At 44.9% G+C, this 22,003-nt stretch overlaps 3 protein-coding genes across 6 annotated transcripts in view; 1 reads left to right on the top strand and 2 right to left on the bottom strand.

Annotated features, from left to right (window-relative positions):
• The window catches only part of LOC132407353 (kelch-like protein 20), a 53,240-nt gene extending 46,798 nt beyond the window's left edge, over positions 1-6,442 (bottom strand). The window contains exons 1-4 of one of the 3 annotated variants that reach the window (XM_059993713.1): positions 6,333-6,442; positions 5,013-5,146; positions 4,756-4,897; positions 3,123-3,694 (exon numbers count right to left, since the gene is read on the bottom strand). In XM_059993713.1, coding sequence (XP_059849696.1) covers positions 3,123-3,686 — 564 coding nt within the window. In that variant the 5' untranslated portion in view covers positions 3,687-3,694; positions 4,756-4,897; positions 5,013-5,146; positions 6,333-6,442. Of the gene's footprint in view, positions 1-3,122; positions 3,695-4,755; positions 4,898-5,012; positions 5,147-5,188; positions 5,430-6,332 lie in introns of those variants that run through there. The other 2 variants (XM_059993714.1, XM_059993712.1) reach the window with 2 other exon arrangements.
• A 2,645-nt stretch (positions 6,443-9,087) lies between these two features.
• LOC132377481 (beta-1,3-galactosyltransferase 9) lies at positions 9,088-13,749 on the top strand. 2 transcript variants are annotated; one of them, XM_059943761.1, is made up of 3 exons: positions 9,088-9,164; positions 10,530-10,739; positions 12,413-13,749. In XM_059943761.1, exons 2-3 carry the CDS (start codon positions 10,734-10,736, stop codon positions 13,472-13,474), a joined length of 1,068 nt encoding a protein of 355 aa, XP_059799744.1. In that variant the 5' UTR covers positions 9,088-9,164; positions 10,530-10,733; the 3' UTR covers positions 13,475-13,749. The 2 variants fall into 2 exon arrangements, with proteins under 2 accessions (XP_059799744.1, XP_059799743.1); XM_059943760.1 differs by lacking the exon at positions 9,088-9,164 and adding an exon at positions 10,376-10,414.
• A 6,979-nt stretch (positions 13,750-20,728) lies between these two features.
• LOC132407240 (cornifin-B-like) lies at positions 20,729-21,715 on the bottom strand. Its single transcript, XM_059993504.1, has 2 exons — positions 21,539-21,715; positions 20,729-20,872 (listed from the first exon to the last, which is right to left on the bottom strand). The coding sequence occupies exons 1-2, from the start codon at positions 21,713-21,715 to the stop codon at positions 20,729-20,731; spliced, it is 321 nt and encodes a 106-aa protein (XP_059849487.1).
• Between the last annotated feature and the right edge of the window lie 288 nt (positions 21,716-22,003).

Raw genomic sequence — 22,003 nt, 5'->3', positions numbered from 1 at the left:
ATCGACACTGGCACACTTCAGGGGTGTGTGCTTAGCCTACTGCTCTACTCTCTCTACACCCATGACTGTGTGGCTAGGCACAGCTCAATTGCCATTTATAAATTTGAAGATGACATAACTATTGTTGGCAGAATTTCAGATGGCGACGAGGTGTACAGGAATGAAACAGATGGGCTGGTTGAGTGGAGTCACAGCAACAACCTTGCACTCAAAGTCAGTAAGACCAGGAGCTGATTGTGGACTTCAGAAAGAGGAGTCGAGGGAACACACACCAGTCAGTCATTGAGGGAACAGCAGTGGAAAGAGTGAGCAGTTTCAAGTTTCGGAGTGTCAATATCTCTGAAGGTCTATCCTGGGCTCAACATACTGATGCAATTACAAAGAAGGCACAACAGCGGCTATATTTCATGTCTATAGATGTTCCATGGAGAGCATTCTAACTGGTTGCATCAGTGCCTGGTATGGGGTGGGGGTGCCTCTGCGATGGACCCGAAAGCTGCAGAATGATGTAAACTCCGTCAGCTCCATCATGGGCACTAACCTCCCCAGCACTGAGAACACCCTCAAAAAGGCTGCACCCATCATTAAGGACCCTTATCACCGAAGGCCTGCCCTCTCCTCATTGCTACCACCAAGGTGGGGGGAACACGAGCGTGAAGACACACACTCAGTGTTTTCAGAACAGCTTCTTCCCCCCGCCATCATATTTCTGAATGGTCATTGAATCCATGTACACTACCTCACCATTTCCCCTCTCTTTTTGCACTAATTATTTACATAGATAGTAATTTATAGTGTTTTTATGTATTGCACTGTACTGCTGTCGCTAAACAACAAATTTCATGTAACTTCTATACCGATATAAAAGCCAGCACTTGGGAGTTTTAAAATTCACAATACTTGGTTTCATAACAACAGGGTTATCACACCACAAAACATTTCTCTTTGTAACATGTGATGTACTGGCTTTCTTTTCCTTAAGGGAAATAAGAGGCAGCCTTCAGGAAAGGTGGTTACTGCAGAGGAAGACCTGCGTCTCACTATTTCACAAAGTATTGAGCAATCTATGTGGTATTTACAGATCGCCAAGTATAACCTTGCCCAAGTCTTTAAGGTTGCATGCTAACTGCTTTTACTTCCTGCAGTTAATCAGACTATTTCTTACTTAGAAGATAATAGACTAGAAAACAAGAAAATAATTTATTATACTGATATATATAAAAGGTCCAAGGATAGCTGAAGGCAACAGAGAAATGTGGATTTAAATAAATGTAACACCTAAAATATAAGAACTACAAGTAAAAACGGAAGCTCAAGAGTTTCTGCTGGAAATTCAGAGAACACGCACAAAATGCTGGAGGAGCTCAACAGGTGAGGCAGGCAACTATGAAAAGGAGTAAAGAGTCGACTTTTTAGGCTGAGACCCTTTATCGGCTGGCCTGATGAAGGGTCTCTTCCTGAAATGTTGACTCTTTATTCCTTTCCATAGGTGCTGCCTGACCTGCTGAGTTCCTCCAGCATTTTGTGTGTGTTCACAAGTTTAAGCGTCACATCTAAACTTATTCCTGGCAAATTTCTTTCTGTGTTAGACAGGATTTAACTAAATACTATTGAGATACTATGATGTGGTCAAATTACACCAAAGACTATTTCAAGTTATTTCGAAAATGGATAAATGCCGTACAAGTTGCGCAGTGGTGATAAATTATCCAATCTCAGGACCAAACAATGGGAGTCAGTCAGATGCTTGATCCTCCTAATCTCCAGTTAAGTGGGTGTTCTTCATGTGACTCCATTTCACAGTTTATAACAGCAATTTAATTGCCCCAAATAAAAAACAGCAAATGTGGAAACATTCAGCAGCTCAGGCAGCATCAATGTAAAGAAAAAAACCCAATAAGTTTTATATCCAAATTTTATATGCTCCTGTAATCAAGAATGGATTATGGGAATGACAGGATAGATAATTATCTTATTAAAATATAATCAAAGGCTAGCTCCAAAACAGTAAAGATGTGGCTTTGCTGGTGGACACAGGTGACCCTCTATAATCACTGTGAAAGCGTAAAATAACAGGACAGAAGCAGGAAGGCCAACTCAGATGCAGATTTATTTATCACATGTACATCGAAACATAGTGTGCAGTGAAATGTGTCGCTTAAGTTAACAACTAACACACCCAAGGATGTGATGGGGACAGCAAGTGCAGCCACATAACCTGGCACCAACATACAGCAGCATGCCCACAATGTTCATCAGAACAACTCAAAAGGTAACTAAATAAACCAGCAAAACAAGCCTCTGCCCCACCCTCTCACCCAGCCAGGAGTAGTGGTAGTTAATCGGTTACTCCTATGCCACTGTGTTAGCCGCCCCCACATGGGAGGAGTTCACATACTGTACACGCCCCAGGCTTGGCAATAAAGTTCCGTTGAGTATCCTGCATGTTGGTATCCTGGTGTGCCCTGCTCTATCCCTCAATAACAAACACAACAGCACCTACTCAAACACACACAACAGGCCTCCAAACCTAGTACAGGCCACCTCTGGGCAACTTCAATGACCTGGTTGGGGGGGGGGGGGGGGGTTCACCAGCCTACGTGACTCATGCGCCATGTGGACCTCCAAGACCCAGGACTCCCTCGCCTGGGGGTCTCTGACCTCTTCAGCGCTTGCCAACCCAACTCCAGGATCTCTTCAGCTCCTTTGACCCGGACTCTAAACACCAGCTCCTGTCCAAACTCTTTGTTACCTTCCCCTTATCCCTGAATCTAAATCCTAATTTGTCCCCCTAGCAACCCTGGCTGCCTATAAAACTAACCTTACGAATCTAAAAAAACAACAAAATCTGAACCACGACGTCTGCGAACATCACAGCCCAGCGTCAGCTCTTAAATTTAGGCTCCATTTAGTCTGTGTATATAAGATAACTGCCTACTCGTACTCTTTTGAAACTGTACACTGTGGTCCTTGCATCTGATAAGATTCATTGTACCACCAACACAAAAGCTGCCTACCGGGTGACGTAGCAGTCTCAAGATTGCCATTCCGAATTTCACTCCTCTGTCCACAATTCCAAAAATAGTTCAATTCGTGGGAAGGAAAAAAATGAAACTTCTCACCTCCTGAAAGTTGTGTTGTGTGAACTTATCCGCCACCCGCAGCAATTCTCGGCACGCGTGAGTGTCAGCAAACGCTCGGATTCCCAAACAATTGGACGGATCTAGCTGCCGCTTTAAAAATTCACAACAGGTCTCCTGAATCTCAGTCAGCTGCAGTAAGCAAGCAGCCGGCAGCAAAGTCTGAACATTGTTCTCTTCCACAATAATTTGGGATGTATATGCAAATTCAATGAGAAGCTCGATGGCCCGCTCATCGATGTCTCTAATGAGAACTTCCGTCTGCCTGCTCTCAGCAAGCTCGCTCGTGAACATCGCGTGGAAGTACGGACTGCAAGCCGCAAGCACCACTCGATGGGCATAGATCTTCTTCAGGCCCACGACAAGCACCACGTCGCACAGGCCCTGGTTCTTCCTCAGCTGGTTGATGGCGTCCAGGGTCAGCCGGGGGTGCTTGTCAGAGATATAGTGCAAGCACGCAGATTGAGGCAGTCCCTCCGGAAGCCGGTTCGGATCACCACTGGTACATCGGCTGGTCACGTCCATTCCTGTCACCACCGGAGACATGTACTGATCTAAAAAACAGGTTCATTGAAACTCATTTGGTGAAGAGGCATCCATTCTGCAAAATTATCAAGATCTTCAATGGTTCAATTTAATATCAGAGAATGTATACAGAACACAGCGTGAAATTCTTACTCTTCACAGACATCCACAAAACAGAAGGAAAAAAACCCTGAAGAATGAATGACAGAAAACATTATAACCCCAAAGCCCCCCTCCTTCTCCCATGCACACACAGCAGCAAAAGCATCAACACTCCCCCACCCCCCAAACTGTTCCAGCGTCTTGGTATTTTGATCTTCTCTGCCACAACCCAACCAAACAATGTCATTCTCAACTTTTGAAATTTTATTTTTAATTTGCAGCGTACAGCTTAGAAGCAGGCCTTTCACCTCCCTGAGTCCACACCAGCCCCTCCTGAATCCCAATTTATTCTCCCAATATTCCTTCCCAGATTCTACAACAAAGTTCAAAGTAAATTTATTACCAATGTACATGTATGTCACTATATACCACCCCGAGATTCATTGTCTTGCAGGCATAGTCAGCAAATTCACAAACCATAATAGAACTATAGAAAGACTGTACCCAACAGGGCAAACAACCAGTGTGCAGAAGACAACAAACTGTGCAAATACAAACAAAAAACAAAGAAGTAACAATAATTAATAAATACACAATAAATACTGAGAGCATGAGATGAAGAGTCCTTGAAAGTGAGTCCATAGGTTTTGGGAACAGATGGGGCAAGTGAAGTTGTGTGAAGTTAGTCATTTTGATTCAAGAGCCTAATGGTTGAGGGATAACAACTGTTCCTGAGCCTGGTGGTATAAGTCTTGAGGCTCTTGCTCCTGGTGGCAGAAGAAAACAGAGCATGACCTGGGTAGTGGGAGTCCCTGATGATGGATGCTGCTTTCCAGGGTTGTATTTGGTGACATATATGTACTTTGATCAGAAATTTACTTTGAGTTTTGTCGTAGAATCTAGACAGGGATTCCACAACAAAGTTCGGGTAGATGTGCTGAATGGTGCGGAGAGCTTTGCCCGTGTTGGACTGGGCCGTATCCAGTACCTTCTGGAGGATTTTCCGCTCAACCAGTCAATATACTCTCCACCACACATCTATAGAAGTTTGTCAGAGTTTCAGACGTGATGCCGAATCTTCCCAACCGCCACACTTATATACTGGGGCCAATCAACGGAGTAATATGGAACTTTGAGGGATCAGGGTAGAAAAATAAGAAAAGTAGTTTAATTTAACAACTCTTAGAGCTTGACGCTGAATGACAAAATCAAAGTTATTTATTAGAGAACTTTAGACTTGGCTACCACTCAGTCAGTCCATCGATCGAGATCTTTTGGTCCCAATCAGTGGCGTTTCCAGAGTCTCGCAGTGGTTTGACCTTCACCCCATTCCCTCCGAGCAGGTCAGGGTTCCGACTCCGTCCAAAACAGACCCGGATCTGCAGATAAAGCATCAGTTTTTACGAGGGGACGACACTCACCAGTTGGCGGCCTGAAGCCGGACACGGTGAGCACTCAAGCCCCAGCTCCACCTCACTGGGTCAGGGAGAGCGGCCCGGGTCCCCCGCCACCATCACCAACCCAAACAGGCTTCAAATCTATGCCAGCTCTCCATACGCAAACCGATCCGGTCCTTCGACGCAACTCGGACTATTGTTGTCCTTAATGGAAGCCGACCTCATCCCAATCACTCTCCTCCAGGACCAACTAGGGGACTGACGCGTCCCGCCCTCGCGGCAGCCTCATAGGCTCCCATCGTCCGCCTGCGGCTGCCCACTCTATGATATCATTGGTTGTTAAACTGCCAGTCATCAGAAAATAGGGCCTTCCTTCTAACCCCGCCCTCAGCGCATTTCATAGGCCACGATCAACGGACCATGACAGCCTTTTCCGTAAGTTAATTGGTTCCTGAACTGCCAATCATTCAACTAATCGGCCTGCCCCCCCCATAAGCCCCACCTTCAACACACGTTCATAGGGTGTCATCGTTCCCACTGACCCAGAGATCTGCGTTCCGATACGACACTTGACTTGCCAGTCATTCGTGTCGTTCCGCCCTTTCAACTTCTCGCTCATGATAGGGTGTAAAGGGCCCCCGACAGTTGCCAATCATTCTGAAGGAAATTTCGACGTTGCATGTGTGACTGTTCCAAGCAGCCGCGCCTAACGTTGTTAAGATTTCCCGGTCTCTGTTGTGTTTGTTCCGCTTGGGTGATGATTCAGAATTCTCATCCTTTCCCTTCTACCAGAGTGAACGTCCATTTCTGTGCATCTCTGATCTCACCATCCACTTGTTGACACATGCCGGACACAAACCTTGTCCCCAACCACCGAACATACTGTTTCACCCTAACGCTTCTGCATTTGGAGTGGACTACTGCCTTTTCAACTTTCAGATCCACTCTTCAATTCCACCCCGCAGTATTCCTTACGCAACTAACTCTGCAGGGCTTTGCAATGCTTCTGGCGTCAGTTTTCTCCCACCATCGGGAGACCTCAGCAATCTTTCTGTGTGAGGCATGTGTACTTCTTCCTATCTGTGTATGGCGTCACTATGCGATACCCTTTACGCTTGCGTTTCTCGAACTTCTGGTATTTGCCCTCCCCCACCCTCTCTCACCTTACCTGCTCCTCACCTCCCGCTGGTGCTCCTCTCCTCCTTTTCTTTCTTCTATGGCCTTCTGTCCTCCCCTATCAGATTCCCCTTTCTCCAGCCCTTTCTCTCTTCCACTAATCGACCTCTCAGCTCTTTACTTCACCCCTCCTCTCCCCCCTCCCTCCCGGTTTCACCTATCATCTGCCACCTTGTACTTCTTCCTCCCCGCCCACCTTCTTGCTCTGACTTCTTATCGTTTTTTCCTGTCCGGATGAAACGTTGACTCTGTACTCTTTTCCATAGATGCTGCCCGACCTGCTGAGTTCCTCCAGCAATTTATGTCTGCTGCTCCAGGTTGAGTGATTGAGCTCTGTGGGACAGCCGAGTTCAAGCCACTAGAGTGACCCTGAGCTTCTGATTGCTTACCACTTGTAATTCAGCATCCCATTCCCACCTTGACCCTTCTCTCTGTGTCAACTTGGAACAACATCTCCTCTTACAGCACATTGCAGCCTTCTGGACCCAGCCCTGAATTCTACAACTTTAGATAACTCTTCCTGAGACAAAATAAAAGTACAATGTACTTCTAACTTCCACTTTAAGACTTTTTTGGTCTCACTGTTTCAGAGATATTCTCTTTGTTCTAGCCATCCTTACTCTACCTTCCCTGATGCTGAAAACTAGGGTGGTTTCTCTTTCCTGGTTCTGGCCAAGGGTCTCTGACCTGAAAAAGTACTCACTTCTCTTTCTGTTAGTCAGTATTTCCTGTTTTAATTTAACATTTCCAGTATTTACAGTTTTTCCCCAAATTTTCACTGTCTTCAGTCTTTTTCACTCTCAACTTTAGGGTATTTAAGTACTCCTCCGCCTGTACTCCAGTGGCTCTAACTAACCCCTCCTTGGCATATTCAGAATCAGGTTTAATATTACCAGCATATATTGTTATGGGGCAGCAGTACATTGCAATACATAATAATGAAAACCTATAAATTACAGTAAATATATATATTTAAGAAGTTAAGTAAATAGTACAAAAAGAGAAATGAAAAAAGTAGTTGGGTAGTGTTCATGGTTTCAATGTCCGTTCAGAAATCAGATGGCAAAGGGAAAGAAGCTGTTCCTGAAACGCTGAGTGTGTGCCTTCAGGTTATTGTACCTCCTCCCTGTTGGTAGCAATGAGAAGAAGGCATGTCCTGGGTGATGGGAGTCCTTAATGATGGATGCTGCCTTTTTGAGATGCTGGGAAGGCTAGTGCCCATGATGGAACTGACCGAGTTCACAACTTTCTGCAACTTTTTTTGACCCTGTGCAGTAGCAACCCTCGCCACCCGCACCCCAACCGTACCAGACGGTGATGCAGCCACTTCGAATGCTCTCCACGGTACATCTGTAGAAATTTGCTTCTAACTTTTCTGAAACATTAATTGCTGGAGATTCTGTTTTCTCAGTTTTCTGAACAAATTAATTTTGTTTGATAATTCCTGAGTCATATGAGCTCTGTCTACAACTCAGTGGCTAGTGCAGGGCTTCGTGAACACTTCTCTTCTGAATTGTGGACATTTAGACATTGTGTGGAGGGCTCCTGTGTCAAACAGTATAAATACATTCAGATTGATCTGATGTTAATTAGCATTCAGAAGAGAGAAAAATATATACAATCAAATCACAAACATTTAACTTTCAGTGAAGTGTTTTACCCATAATTTGTCTTTTTTAAGAGAACCGTTCCGTTTCCTTAGACCATCAACATGTGATAATTTACAGAAATGATGTGGTTATTTGTGTAATTTCACGTTAGAATTAAATACCTAATTGCATTGCAGTTATGTAGTTCAATGCTCTGGAGATGTGGTGCAAATGTTATTGATCATCAAAGCAATAAAAAACATGAGAAAATCTGCAGATGCTGGAAATCCAAAGCAACACACTCAAAATGCTGGAGGAACTCACAGGTCAGGCAGCATCAATGGAAATTAGTTAACAGCCGAGACTGATGAAGCTATAACAGAAAGGGTTAACTATCTTAAAACTTTTAGAGGGATTAGCAATGTGTGAAATTCAACCCTGATTATGTAGAATTTAATAAGGCACCAGAAAAAATGATTTATTTTCATTTAAAAAAGCAAAGCTTGTTCCTAATAAAAATCTTAAGCATTTATTGTTTTGAATCCAGGTGCACCTGTGTACCTTTGTGCTGTCTGTTAGTGTTATACAAGAATTTTGATGCAGATTTTCACATGTTTTATGTAAGATATGATTCTGTGAGAATAACTATTTTTATTTACATTAACTTCCCGTTACGCTTTTGGCATTTAAGGCAGCAATGAAAGTCATCCTTATTTGTCTGTATAAAAGGTTTCTTCATTGCTGTTTCCATAACAATTTTGTTTTACTAGTCAGGGTTGTTAGCCCTGAGCTGAACTCCTGAACCTGGAGGACCGGTGGACCACTCTTAGTCTGACTTCTACCCTTTGACCTGTTTGTCATTGGTGACCCTACCAAGAGCCAAAGCACGAAGCCCTGACTCCAGCCAACGCAACTCTCCGGGTCATTGAGGCAGGCAAGCCTCCAAACCCAGTGACAAGATTATGGTCCTCTTGGAGGAAGAATAACTATGTCAGACTATTTCTTATATTGTCTGTGGGGCAGTTAACACAATTTTGACTCTAGCCGCATAATATTTGTGAAAAGGGTTGGTTTGCAAATATTTTAATTCAGTATCAAATTCGGTGTCAAGTTCAATACTGACTTGTCTGTCCAATTTTATTCTTTCTGTGTTTCAGCGCCGCAGTTATGATAGTTGGCTCTGGGATGTCGGACCATTTCAGAAATGTGCTGGAGTCCCATACAAGCTGGACCAGGTTAGGATGACATTATTGAATTAGATTGTTTGTGGTCTGCGGTCATCATTACAACTGATGAATTCATGTTTCATTTACACTCTGGTCGTCTTATCAGATGCCTCCTGTATAAAGTGGCCACGGAGTGTACAGTATGTTCATGCCCTTCCGCTGCTTCAGGATCTGATGTGTGTTGCATTCAGAGCTGTTTCACTGCACACGCCTGCAGTAACAGGCGTTACTGTCGCCTTCCTGTCAGCTTGAACCAGTCTGGCTATTCTCCTCCGAACTCTCTCATTCACAAGGCATTTTCACCCACAAAACTGTTGTTCATTGGATATTTTTGTTTTTGTTTTTCACACCATTTTCTGTAAACTTTAGAGATCGTTCTGCATGAAAACCCCAGGAAATCAGCAGTTTATAAGATACTCAAACTACCCTATCTGGCACCAACAACCATATCACAGTTATAGTCACTTAGATCACATTTCTTCCCCATTCTGATGTTTGGTCTGCACAACAACTGAACCTCTTGACCATGTCTACGTGCTTTAATGCATGAATTGCTGCCGCATGATTAGGTATTTGCATTAACAAGCAGAAGCACAGGTGTACCTACTAAAGTGGCCCCTGAGTGATATGATAGCTGAATTCAAGGTTCAAGAGAAGCCTTGGTAAGATTTGAACTAGGCTCTCTGGAGTGTTAATCTAGGACTCTGGATTATGAGTTGAGTAACTTGCCACTACACCGTCATCATAGCCTACCTTAATGGAGTATTTCCCATCCAATTTCAGAAATGGTGTAAAAAGAGCTAATTAGTTTAAACATCTCAAAACAACACTTTCAATTAAAAACAGCTCCCTTTCTTACCAGTCCTGATAAAGGCTCTCGGTCTGAAACATTGTCTGTTTATGTCCCTTAATAGATACTGCCTTATTTCCAGAGCTCCTCCAGTATTTTCTGTGTGTTGTTGAAATAGAAACAGAATTTACCTTAGTTTCTTGTCTATCTTACTAAAGGTATGATTTTATTTAATAGCTGTTGGTATCATTTGAACAGCCTCTATCATGCAATAAGCATAATCATTTCCTGCATACAAATGCTATTTGTTCTTTGTGTCATGGAGAGCCTTGATGCACTGTTGATTTGTATCTATTTAATTTGTATCCTGATATTTGATACTGAAGCTTATCCATTTCACCTTTAGTACTAAATAATTCACCTAGTGCAAGTTACTTTCAACAACACAAGCCGCAAAAGAAAGAAATGAGTAAGTGCATTGAAACGTATGCAATGCCCTGCAACTATACACAATGATACATGAAATAAGTTAGCAATGGAACACAATCTAACTTGTTTTATTTGTTTCTTCTTCTTTTTCTGAGGTACTTGACCTGAAGGCGAGCTATGCGATATGACTCTCTGAATGCATCTTTCTAAGAGGGGAATCGGATCGACCAGGCAGTCTCTTGCCTCATTTTAAAAATTGTACAGCAGAACAATTCGACAAGTTGAATGCACAGCTACTAAAGACCAGTTAATCTCTACATTACAGAGGAGTTAATCACATTAATACCCTTATAGTGACCATGCAGGTAAGTTTGTTACATTATAATGAATATTCAAGGATCTATTGACAGTAGGTACTATTGAAATTGATCAGAAGAATCGGTGATGAAAACTAACTTACCCTGCCAGCTTGGCAAGATTGAGTACGATTTCATCGTTCACTTGGTAACTCAGTATGTTTGAATTAGTTCAAATTTAGAAAAGCTGTGGAATTTAAAACCCGTCCAGCACTGGGAAGATACCATTTCACCCTTTATCCTTATTTTGGCTACTTGTGGAAAGATGCCGGGATTTTATGTGAAGCTTGTTCACTGACACATCGACACAAAAGTATCATGATGCCTTTCTGTGAAAGAATGAGCGATTTAAGACATAAAATATAAATTTCAGTGACTCTGCTCCTCATGCAATTTCCCGCAAGTTAACTGAAAATTATGTTGTAAAATAGTGTCACTTTTTATAATATTAACACAATAAACAGCTTTATTGATAAAAGACAAGAACACTATCTAACTCCCCAGCTGTTCAAGGGATACAGATGCTAGAATCACATGTCATAGCAGTATTAGATTCTGAAGTGAACTGGAAAAGTTTAGCCACTGTTATCTCTATAATGTTATGCTATCTTTTAAATTAATGATTCAGGAGCGAGAAGGGAACATGCCCAAAAGTGGGTGCCTCAGGTACAGTGGTGCAGCAATGGTAATATTTCTGATTTTAAAAAAGACAGCTACCTTTAAACAATATATTAAATCGAGGCATAGAGTAGAAAATCTAATGCCCTTCCCTTGGACAACATGTGGAGAGGGGAGACTTGCAGCTTGGGCAACTGCCGGTCTTCCGTAAAAAAAAACTTGCCCAGGATTGCCCCCTGGAAACTTTCCAAGGTGCAAATCCATGGTCTATCGAGACTAACGGAGGCCTACACACAGAGTAGAGAATTGAAAGTTGAAATCTATGCTTAGTTTTGAAGGAATATCACTGTACCTAACAAAGTACAAATGTGAACAATAAGGGGCTGAAGTCTCCAACTAAAATGGGGTTGTTTTCTTCCAAGACATGAAGATCAGGTAGAGAGCAAATTTTTCAAAATGTCAAAGGATGAGGGTGTTGACCCAGGGAAATGATTCAGTATTTTGAAGCTTCAAGTACCACAGCTAAGAATGTGTAGAGCATGGGTAAACAAATAAGGTGTTTGCATTAATTGTTTCCAAGTTTGGTGTTCCAAGGTTGCAGTAGAGTTCTCCAGGACTGAGAAAAAGCCACTTCACCCTTAAAATAAAACGAAGTAGGCAAAATAAACACTAAGTGTTTAGAAAGCATTGAGATTGAATGGGAAAGAGAGGTAGGTGGCTTTACAAAAAGAGCAGGATAGTGTAGCAGTTAGCAAAACACTGTTACAGTAAAAGTGACCCGAGTTTAATTCCCGCCACCGTCTGTAAGGAGCTTGTATGTTCTCCCCATGACCACACGGCTTTCCCCTGCGCGCTCCAGTTTCCTCCCCCAGTCCAAAGACATACAGGTTAGTAGGTTAATTGGTCGCTCAGGTGTAATTCATTGGCGCCGTCTTGTTGGGGCTGAAGGGCCTGTTAATGTGCTATACATATATATACAGTAAATATAACAAATAAATTAATTAAATAGGTTTGTTCTGTCTAAAGTCCTTTTCTTTAACTTCAACACAATTTTGTTTCTCCAGCTGTTATTTTGTAGACTTCGCACACATCAGTGGTGCTTTCTTCTCTTCAATGTGGTCCTCTTCCATGCCTTGCTCTTTGGGGCTGACTTTATGGAAGAATATCTGCTCCAGTCCTTCCCGACTACTTACACAGATGCCCAAACCTTGGATATTCGAGAGAGAGCCAGAAAGCTAGACATGAACTCAGTCAAGAGGAACGTCTCCAGGTTCTTTCACATCGGCAATGTGGAAGCTTGCGGTGACAGCGATCTCTTCCTCCTGGCCGTCGTTTCCAGCAAGGCAGAAAACAGAACACGACGAGAAGTTATTAGGAGGACTTGGGCTAATGTGACTAAAGTGCAAGGATATCACTTGATGACGCTCTTTGCAATCGGTATCCCTCAAGCACCAGCAACACAAGAGGACATCAATGAAGAGTTTGCAAACCACAAAGATATCATCCAAGGCACTTTCTTGGATTCGCCCAGCAATAACATCCATAAAACCATAATGATCATACGTTGGGTTGTGACATTTTGTCCTAAGGCTTTATTTATTCTTAAATCTGACGAGGAGACCTTTGTTAACTACAGAAGTTTGATGGAATATTTGCTTGGTTTGAAGAGGCATGCAGAAGATCTCTACATTGGGAGGGTTTATCACCAGGTTCTGCCAATCAGAAACCCCCTGAGCAAACACTACATGCCTGTCAGTCGGTATTCGGAGAAATTCTACCCTGATTATTGTAGTGCCACTGCTTATGTCATCTCCCAGGACGTGGCCAGGAAGATTTTTGTTGTTTCCCTAGTGACGGACACCTCAATGCCTGAAGATGTTTACATTGGAATCTGTGCTAAGAAGGCTGGTGTGGTGCCGATCCATAGCTCTAGGTTCTCCGGGGAGAAGCACATCAGGTTCAATCGCTGCTGCTACAATTTCATCTTCAGTTCTTTTGGAATGACGGATGAGGAGTTGGCCAGGGCCTGGGAGGAGATAACTGACAGCAGACACTGTGCTATGCTGGAGATATACTATGGACTGGTCAAGTGCAAAGCATTAACCTATCTGGACAAGCTCACATAATGCGATAGCGTTAGGTCTGGGGATTTTGTTGTACTATCACTTGAAATGTTGCTTGATGATAATGGCAATCCCCATAAAATGCAATTCTTGATGAAGTAAATCGGATGGTCATGAGTTTAAATCCCACTACAGACACTTGAACACCTAACCTGCGCTGCACAGCTTTTCTCAGGAGGATATTACACAGTTGTTTCGAGGTAAAGGTGTTCCCAGTGTCCCTGTCAATACTTTGCCTAATAATTAATAAACAGGTTACCTGGCCCTGGTAACATTGCATTTCATGGGGTCCTTGCTGTTCACAGACTGGACTTTCAATATTTCCTCTATTATTTCTGTAACAGCATTTCAGTAACATTCTTAATGTTAAAGTATGTAAATTTATCGTGCTATCTGTGAAATGTTTTGGAACACACTGGGCTTATAAAAGCACCATTTCCACATCGGATCTACACTGTATCTTTAGAATTTAATTTTCTTTTGTAAAATCCGTGCAACTCGTTGTTTCCAAACCTGGCACCTTGTGGATGGTTGCTATGTATCACGAACCATTGCTGCACCTCTGTTCAGGGTGTGCTACTCATTTCAGTTCAAGATGGTAACAGCAATGGTTCAGAGCAGCTAACACAAAATGCTGGAAGAACTCAGCAGGTCAGGCAACATCTATGGAGAGAAATAAAAAGTCGATGTTCTGAGCTGAGCCCCTTCATCAGAACTGGAAAGGAAGTGGGAGAGAAGCCAGAATGAGAAGATGGGGGGAGAGGAAGGAGCACAAGCTGGTAGGTGATAGGTGAAACCAAGTGAGGGGGAAGGTGGGTGTGTAGGGTAGGGGGGATGAACTAGAAGCTTGGACGTGATAGATGGAAGAGGTAAAGGGCTAAAGAAGAAGTCTGGTAGGTGAGGAGAGTGGACCGTGGAAGAAAGGGAAGGTGACGGGTAGGTGAGGAGAAGAGAAGAGGTTAGCAGAGAACCAGAACGGGGAATGGAAGGAGAGAGAAGGGGGAGGGGAAGAAATTACTGGAAGTTGGAGAGCTCAGTGTTCATAGTCCAGAAACGGTTCCTGTTCTCAGTGTGTTAGTGTCCGGCCTCTGCTCCTCACTTTTCCCTTGCTCATCTCAGGCAGTCTCGGTAAACCGCATCTCAAAGCTCTTTCCTACGATGATCAATGCAGCCCATTAACCCAGTATGGTTGCAAAAGAGTAAACAGTCGGGGTTTCGGGCCGAGATCCTTCATCAAGTTTCATCTGTTTACTCTTTTTCATAGATACCGCCTGGTTTATGAGTTCCTCCGGCATCTTGTGCGAGTTGCTTGGATTTCCTGCATTGTGTTTGTGATTTTTTTCTGTGAGAAATACCCTTTCCTTTTCCTGTTTAATTTCTTCCTCCAATTGCTTCCACAAGAAAATTCCAACCCCTGCTTGCATCATTTTGTTTTTAAACGTACGAAAAATGAGAAAACATTGGTGATCAAACTTGCAGTAATTATTTGCTGTATTTTTCTGTGTCGTGGATTCTTTGAAGTTGCATCATTGTGAAGTGTTATTAATTGTGTTCAAATAGAAAATAGATTTGAGATCCTGTCGCCGATGTTTGATAGCAGTACATCTGCAGTCGCATAATAAATTGTTTTAACTCAAGGATTTTGATGAGTGTAATGGCTATTTGTTTTTGCGAGGAAACATCTGCCATTGCTTTATATTAGATCACAAAAGAACCCAGGGAAAGCCGGGACAATGCTGCATCACTACGGAAGTGCTCAATTTCTTACTAAAGTGGTTTCTTGGGCATTACAACACTTGGGAGGTTAAAAATGAGAACATGGTTCCCACTTCTGGTTACTGCCCAATGACTGTGCTCGGGTATTAATTCATCTGCATGTCTGCAGTTATAGGGGTGCCCGTGTGTGAGCTTTCTCCTTCAGTGGGTACGGTCCTACGCATTCCGGTCTGAGCTGAGTCGATTGCTGGATGATTCCAGGGGATAACCACGTTGCTGTAGGCCATATAAGCTGAACTGAGGAATGATTTTCTTCCCTGGAGAAAATCAACGAACAAATATACATGTATTTGTGGGACAATCCATTCGTCTGTAGTAATTAAAGCAGCACTTAATTACAGAGTATCTAATTAACTCTAATTAAATTCCCAACTTCTCAAATGACATTTCATTCAGCTACATCCATTTTGTGTGTGTGTATGTGTGTGTGTGTGTGTGTGTGTGTGTGTGTGTGTGTGTGTGTGTGTGTGTGTGTGAGTGAGTGTGAGTGTGTGTGTGTGTATGTGTGTGTGTGTGTGTGAGTGTGTGTGTGAGTGGGTGTGTGTGTGTGTGTGTGTGAGTGTGTGTGTGTGTGAGTGAGTGTGAGTGTGTGTGTGTGTGTGTGAGTGTGTGTGTGTGTGTGTGTGTGTGTGTGTGTGAGTGTGTGTGTGTGTGTGTGTGTGTGTGTGTGAGTGAGTGTGAGTGTGTGTGTGAGTGTGTGTGTGTGTGAGTGTGTGTGTGTGAGTGTGTGTGTTTTGGGGGTGGGGAGGTAGGGTTGTGTGTTTGTGCGAGGGGAGAAGCAGATAGAGAATTGTATGTTAATGTGTGTGTAGTGGGTGCAAGGTTCCAGGGTTGTAAGCCGAGGAGTGGTAGTGGGGACAAGCTCCCTCTACCTAAAAATGCTCCTCACAGCAGCATGTGCCTCAAATAGCCTCTGACAACCAAGTCCAACTCCCGGCCTTCTCGTGAGGCCTAGCCTCTAAGCTCAGCGGAACTGTTTCTACTGACAGGAGAAGGGGTGAAGGCGGGTTCTGGCGCCTTAAAACCAGTGCTTCGGGTAGATGGAGCTCGTCAGCCTGGGAAGGCAGAGAGGGAAAACTCTGATCTCAAACCTCCGCTGCCTTGTGGCTATACCCGCTCATGGGGAAGGCTTCAGGAATAAACCCATGAAGGAAAATCTGGAGCTGGAGTCCCTAAGGCAGTCCGACGTTGCCTTCAACCTCGTTCTGGCAACTCCTGCGACATTCACTGGTGCCAAGCTGTATCGGCCCTTGCCCTTCCCTTGGACAACGTCGGTGGCGTGGAGAGGGGAGACTTGCTGCTTGGGCAACTGCCGGTCTCCCATACAACCTTGCCCAGGTCTACGCCCTGGTTTTCCAGGCACAGATCCATGGTCTCGCGAGACTAACAGATGCCGTCAGTGGGTGCCTGTGTGTGGAGGTGCGGTGAGTGAGTGTGATGGCTGCAGGCTGTATCTGTTTATCTGAGTCAGTGTGACACTCTCCCCCCACCCCCCCCCAGTCACATGTCCTGGATCACTTGTGAAGAAGGATCTCCTGCTATGCAGCGGCACCAGTGAAGTTTCACCTCGCTAAAGCTGGGAAGAAAAGAAGGGAAAAGAGTAAAAAATGTCTTTTAATAATTTTTGATAAATAAAAAGGAAGAAAATAAATACCTCTTGTTTAAAGAAAAATCCTTGATACATGATAAAGTTTAGTAGCATTGTAGATTGGAGAGCAGATTTTGATCATATTTTATGGAGTGTTAATCAGGATTATGGTAATTTATGGTCAGAACAATACATGCTTCCTGTTTGTTAGTACATATTTTTGCCTGTCAGGACCACAATACATAGGAACAGAATTAGGCCATTCAGCCCTTTGACTCTGCTCCACCATTCCATCATGGCTGATTCATTTTCCCTCTCAACCCCATTTTCCCATAATCCTTGACACTGTTACTGATCAAGAATCCATGAGCTTCTGATTTAAATAAACTCAATGACTTGGCCTCCGCAGCCACCCGTGGCAGTGAATTCCAGAGATTCAGCATATTGGTGGCAAACACCTGTACACCTGTACAAGTGCTTATAGATGTCTGTGCCAAGCAAAATGCCAAATTAAACTCATCCCTTCTGCTATCTCATGAAACATATCCCTCCTCTCCTTTCTCACATGCCTATCGAAAAGCCTCTTGAATGCCACTGGCATATTTGCTTCTGCTATCACCCCGGCAGCACGTTCTAGGCATCTACCATCCTCTGTGTAAAGCGTTCCACCCTGCACACCAACATTTAAACTTCTCCCCCCTCTCCCTTCAAGCTATGTGCTCTACTATTCTATATTTCTACCCTGGGAGGAAAATTCTGGCTGGCTACCCGATCAATGCTTCCGTTAGATCTCCCCACAGCCTCCAGCATTTCAGAGAATATAATTGCAAATTTGTCCTGATCAGGGTTGACCATGTTGCATGCCAGCTGTCTGGATACGCTGAACAGGGCAGTAAAATTCATAGAGCAAGCTGTTGCCAATGTAGTAAGCTCCCCCTCTCCAGCCAAAGGACATACATCTTAGCACCAGCCACATTGCAGAAGCTGCTAGTGACTCTCCAAACACTCTCCTACCACTGACGTAAGACTCACTGGTCTATCGTTTCCAGGGTTATTGCTTGTCCCAACTGGAATAATGGAACAACATTAGCTACTTGCTAGACATCTGTGACCTCACCTGTGGCTAGAGAGGACACAAAGATATTGGTCAAGGCCCCAGCAATCTCTTCTCTTGGCTCTCTCATTTAACTTGGGTATATCCCATCAGGCCCTGGGGACTTATCCATCTTAATGCTCTTTAAGAGACCCAACACTACATCCTCCTTTACCTCAAAATGCCCCGGCATGTCAATATGCTCAGCACTGATCTTCCTATCATCAATGTCCTTTCTCCTTGGTAAATACTGAGGTGAAGTACTCATTGAGGACCTCACCCACAACTCCACATCCAAGCATGTGTTCCCTAATTTATCCTTGAGCAGTCCTACTCTCTCCCTAGTTACTCTCTTGCTCTTGATGTATGTGTAGAATGCCTTGGGATTCTCTCTAATCTTACTTGCAAGGACTTTTTATGACCCCTCCTGGCTTTTCTAATCCCTTCATGAGTTCGTTTCTGGCTTGCTTACAATTTTCAAGGGCTTCTAGCTTCCTGAGCTTTATATACTTATTCTTTATCTCCTTCACTAAATTCGTCATCTCTCTCGACGTCCCAGTTTCTTTTACCTTGCCACCCTAGCCCTTGCTTCCGACTAGAACATGCCTATCCTGTACTCTGTGCATTTGGTCTTTAATCAGCCTCCACATTGTCAGATGTGGACTTTCCCAAAAACAGCTGTTCTCAATTACTGCTCCCTAGTTTCTGCCTAACATTCTCATAATTTGCCCTGCTCCAACTTAACACTCTCCCGCAAGGCCCATATTCCTCCTCATCTATAGCTAGCTCAAAGAGTTGTGGTCGCTGTTCCCTAACTGTTTACCCACTGCAAGGCCAGTCACTTAGCCAGCTCATTACCCTCCAGTACGGCCCCTTCCCTTGTTGGATTGTCTAATATTGAAACCCATGTGGCTACAGCTGGATGCTCCATCTAAACCGTTTGCACAGAGAAGGTCCCAGTTCACATTAGAGAAGCGGCAGCTCCTCAGGCCAACAACCCCATTGTTTATGCACCTTTCCTTAATCTGCTTGCTATCTGTTCCTCAAAATCCTGTTGATATTGGGGGGGGGGGGTGGGGGTGGCTGTCGTACAATCAGAGTACTTGCACCCTTCCCAGTTTGAATTGTACCCATATAGACTCAGTGGATGGGCCCTTCACTGTGTCCCACTTGAGTGCAGCTGTGATATTAATAGTTGTGCAACACCTCCACTTCTCCTACCTCCCTCTCTATCTTTGCTAAAATGTCGAAATCTTAGGATATTAACCACCCATTCCTGTCCCTCTCTCAACCAAATCGCTGTAACAGCCACAACATCATAGTTCCATATGCTGATCCGCACTCTATGATCATCACCTTTACCCATAATGCTCCTAGCGTTAAAATACACACACTTCAAACGATTTGCTCCTTCCTATTTTACTGGACCTGACATCGACCTTCCTCTCCATCCCTCCACTTTCTGTCCTGGTGCTCTGGATCCCACCCTCCTGCCAAACTAATTTAAAACCTCCCAAGCAGAACTAGCAAACCTCTCCACAAGCAACACCGCCAGTTCAGGCGCAACTGGTCCCTCTTGCACAGGACACCACTGCACCAGAAAAGAACCTGAAACTGGCTCCATGGCTGTGATCTGTAGCCATCAGACTCGTGGACTGGCTGTAGTGTGAATTGGCTCCATGGCTGTAGTGTGAACTGGCTCCATGGCTGTAGTGTGAACTGGCTCCACGGCTGTAGTGTGAACTGGCTCCATGGCTGCAGTGTGAACTGGCTCCATGGCTATGATCTGTAGCCATCAAACTCGTGGACTGGCTGTAGTGTGAACTGGCTCCACGGCTGTAGTGTGAACTGGCTCCATGGCTGTAGTGTGAACTGGCTCCATGGCTGTAGTGTGAACTGGCTCCATGGCTGTAGTGTGAACTGGCTCCATGGCTGTAGTGTGAACTGGCTCCACGGCTGTAGTGTGAACTGGCTCCACGGCTGTAGTGTGAACTGGCTCCATGGCTGTAGTGTGAACTGGCTCCATGGCTGTAGTGTGAATTGGCTCCATGGCTGTAGTGTGAACTGGCTCCATGGCTGTAGTGTGAATTGGCTCCATGGCTGTAGTGTGAACTGGCTCCATGGCTGTAGTGTGAATTGGCTCCATGGCTGTAGTGTGAACTGGCTCCATGGCTGTAGTGTGAACTGGCTCCATGGCTATGATCTGCAGCCATCAGACTCGTGGACTGGCTGTAGTGTGAATTGGCTCCATGGCTGTAGTGTGAACTGGTTCCATGGCTGTAGTGTGAACTGGCTCCACGGCTGTAGTGTGAACTGGCTCCATGGCTATGATCTGTAGCCATCAAACTCGTTGTCTGGCTGTAGTGTGAATTGGCTCCATGGCTGTAGTGTGAACTGGTTCCATGGCTGTAGTGTGAACTGGCTCCACGGCTGTAGTGTGAACTGGCTCCATGGCTATGATCTGTAGCCATCAAACTCGTTGTCTGGCTGTAGTGTGAATTGGCTCCACGGCTGTAGTGTGAACTGGCTCCACGGCTGTAGTGTGAACTGGCTCCATGGCTGTAGTGTGAATTGGCTCCATGGCTGTAGTGTGAACTGGTTCCATGGCTGTAGTGTGAACTGGCTCCACGGCTGTAGTGTGAACTGGCTCCATGGCTATGATCTGTAGCCATCAAACTCGTTGTCTGGCTGTAGTGTGAATTGGCTCCATGGCTGTAGTGTGAACTGGCTCCATGGCTGTAGTGTGAACTGGCTCCATGGCTGTAGTGTGAACTGGCTCCATGGCTATGATCTGTAGCCATCAGACTCGTGGACTGGCTGTAGTGTGAAATGGCTCCACGGCTGTAGTGTGAACTGGCTCCATGGCTGTAGTGTGAACTGGCTCCACGGCTGTAGTGTGAACTGGCTCCATGGCTGTAGTGTGAACTGGCTCCATGGCTATGATCTGTAGCCATCAGACTCGTGGACTGGCTGTAGTGTGAACTGGCTCCACGGCTGTAGTGTGAACTGGCTCCATGGCTGCAGTGTGAACTGGCTCCATGGCTGTAGTGTGAACTGGCTCCATGGCTGTAGTGTGAACTGGCTCCATGGCTATGATCTGTAGCCATCAAACTCGTGGACTGGCTGTAGTGTGAATTGGCTCCATGGCTGCAGTGTGAACTGGCTCCATGGCTGTGATCTGCAGCCATCAAACTCGTGGACTGGCTGTAGTGTGAATTGGCTCCATGGCTGCAGTGTGAACTGGCTCCATGGCTATGATCTGCAGCCATCAGACTCGTGGACTGGCTGTAGTGTGAATTGGCTCCATGGCTGTAGTGTGAACTGGCTCCATGGCTGTAGTGTGAACTGGCTCCATGGCTGTAGTGTGAACTGGCTCCATGGCTGTAGTGTGAACTGGCTCCATGGCTGTAGTGTGAACTGGCTCCACGGCTGTAGTGTGAACTGGCTCCATGGCTGTAGTGTGAACTGGCTCCATGGCTGTAGTGTGAACTGGCTCCATGGCTGTAGTGTGAACTGGCTCCATGGCTGTAGTGTGAACTGGCTCCATGGCTGTAGTGTGAACTGGCTCCATGGCTGTAGTGTGAACTGGCTCCATGGCTGTAGTGTGAACTGGCTCCATGGCTGTAGTGTGAATTGGCTCCACGGCTGTAGTGTGAACTGGCTCCACGGCTGTAGTGTGAACTGGCTCCATGGCTGTAGTGTGAATTGGCTCCATGGCTGTAGTGTGAACTGGTTCCATGGCTGTAGTGTGAACTGGCTCCACGGCTGTAGTGTGAACTGGCTCCATGGCTATGATCTGTAGCCATCAAACTCGTTGTCTGGCTGTAGTGTGAATTGGCTCCATGGCTGTAGTGTGAACTGGCTCCATGGCTGTAGTGTGAACTGGCTCCATGGCTGTAGTGTGAACTGGCTCCATGGCTATGATCTGTAGCCATCAGACTCGTGGACTGGCTGTAGTGTGAAATGGCTCCACGGCTGTAGTGTGAACTGGCTCCATGGCTGTAGTGTGAACTGGCTCCACGGCTGTAGTGTGAACTGGCTCCATGGCTGTAGTGTGAACTGGCTCCATGGCTAT

Source organism: Hypanus sabinus, chromosome 18 (genome assembly GCF_030144855.1).
Source record: "Hypanus sabinus isolate sHypSab1 chromosome 18, sHypSab1.hap1, whole genome shotgun sequence".
NCBI classification, from domain to species: Eukaryota; Metazoa; Chordata; class Chondrichthyes; order Myliobatiformes; family Dasyatidae; genus Hypanus; species Hypanus sabinus.
The sequence above is the reverse complement of the archived record's forward strand: the minus strand, read 5'-3'. Positions and strand labels throughout refer to the sequence as shown.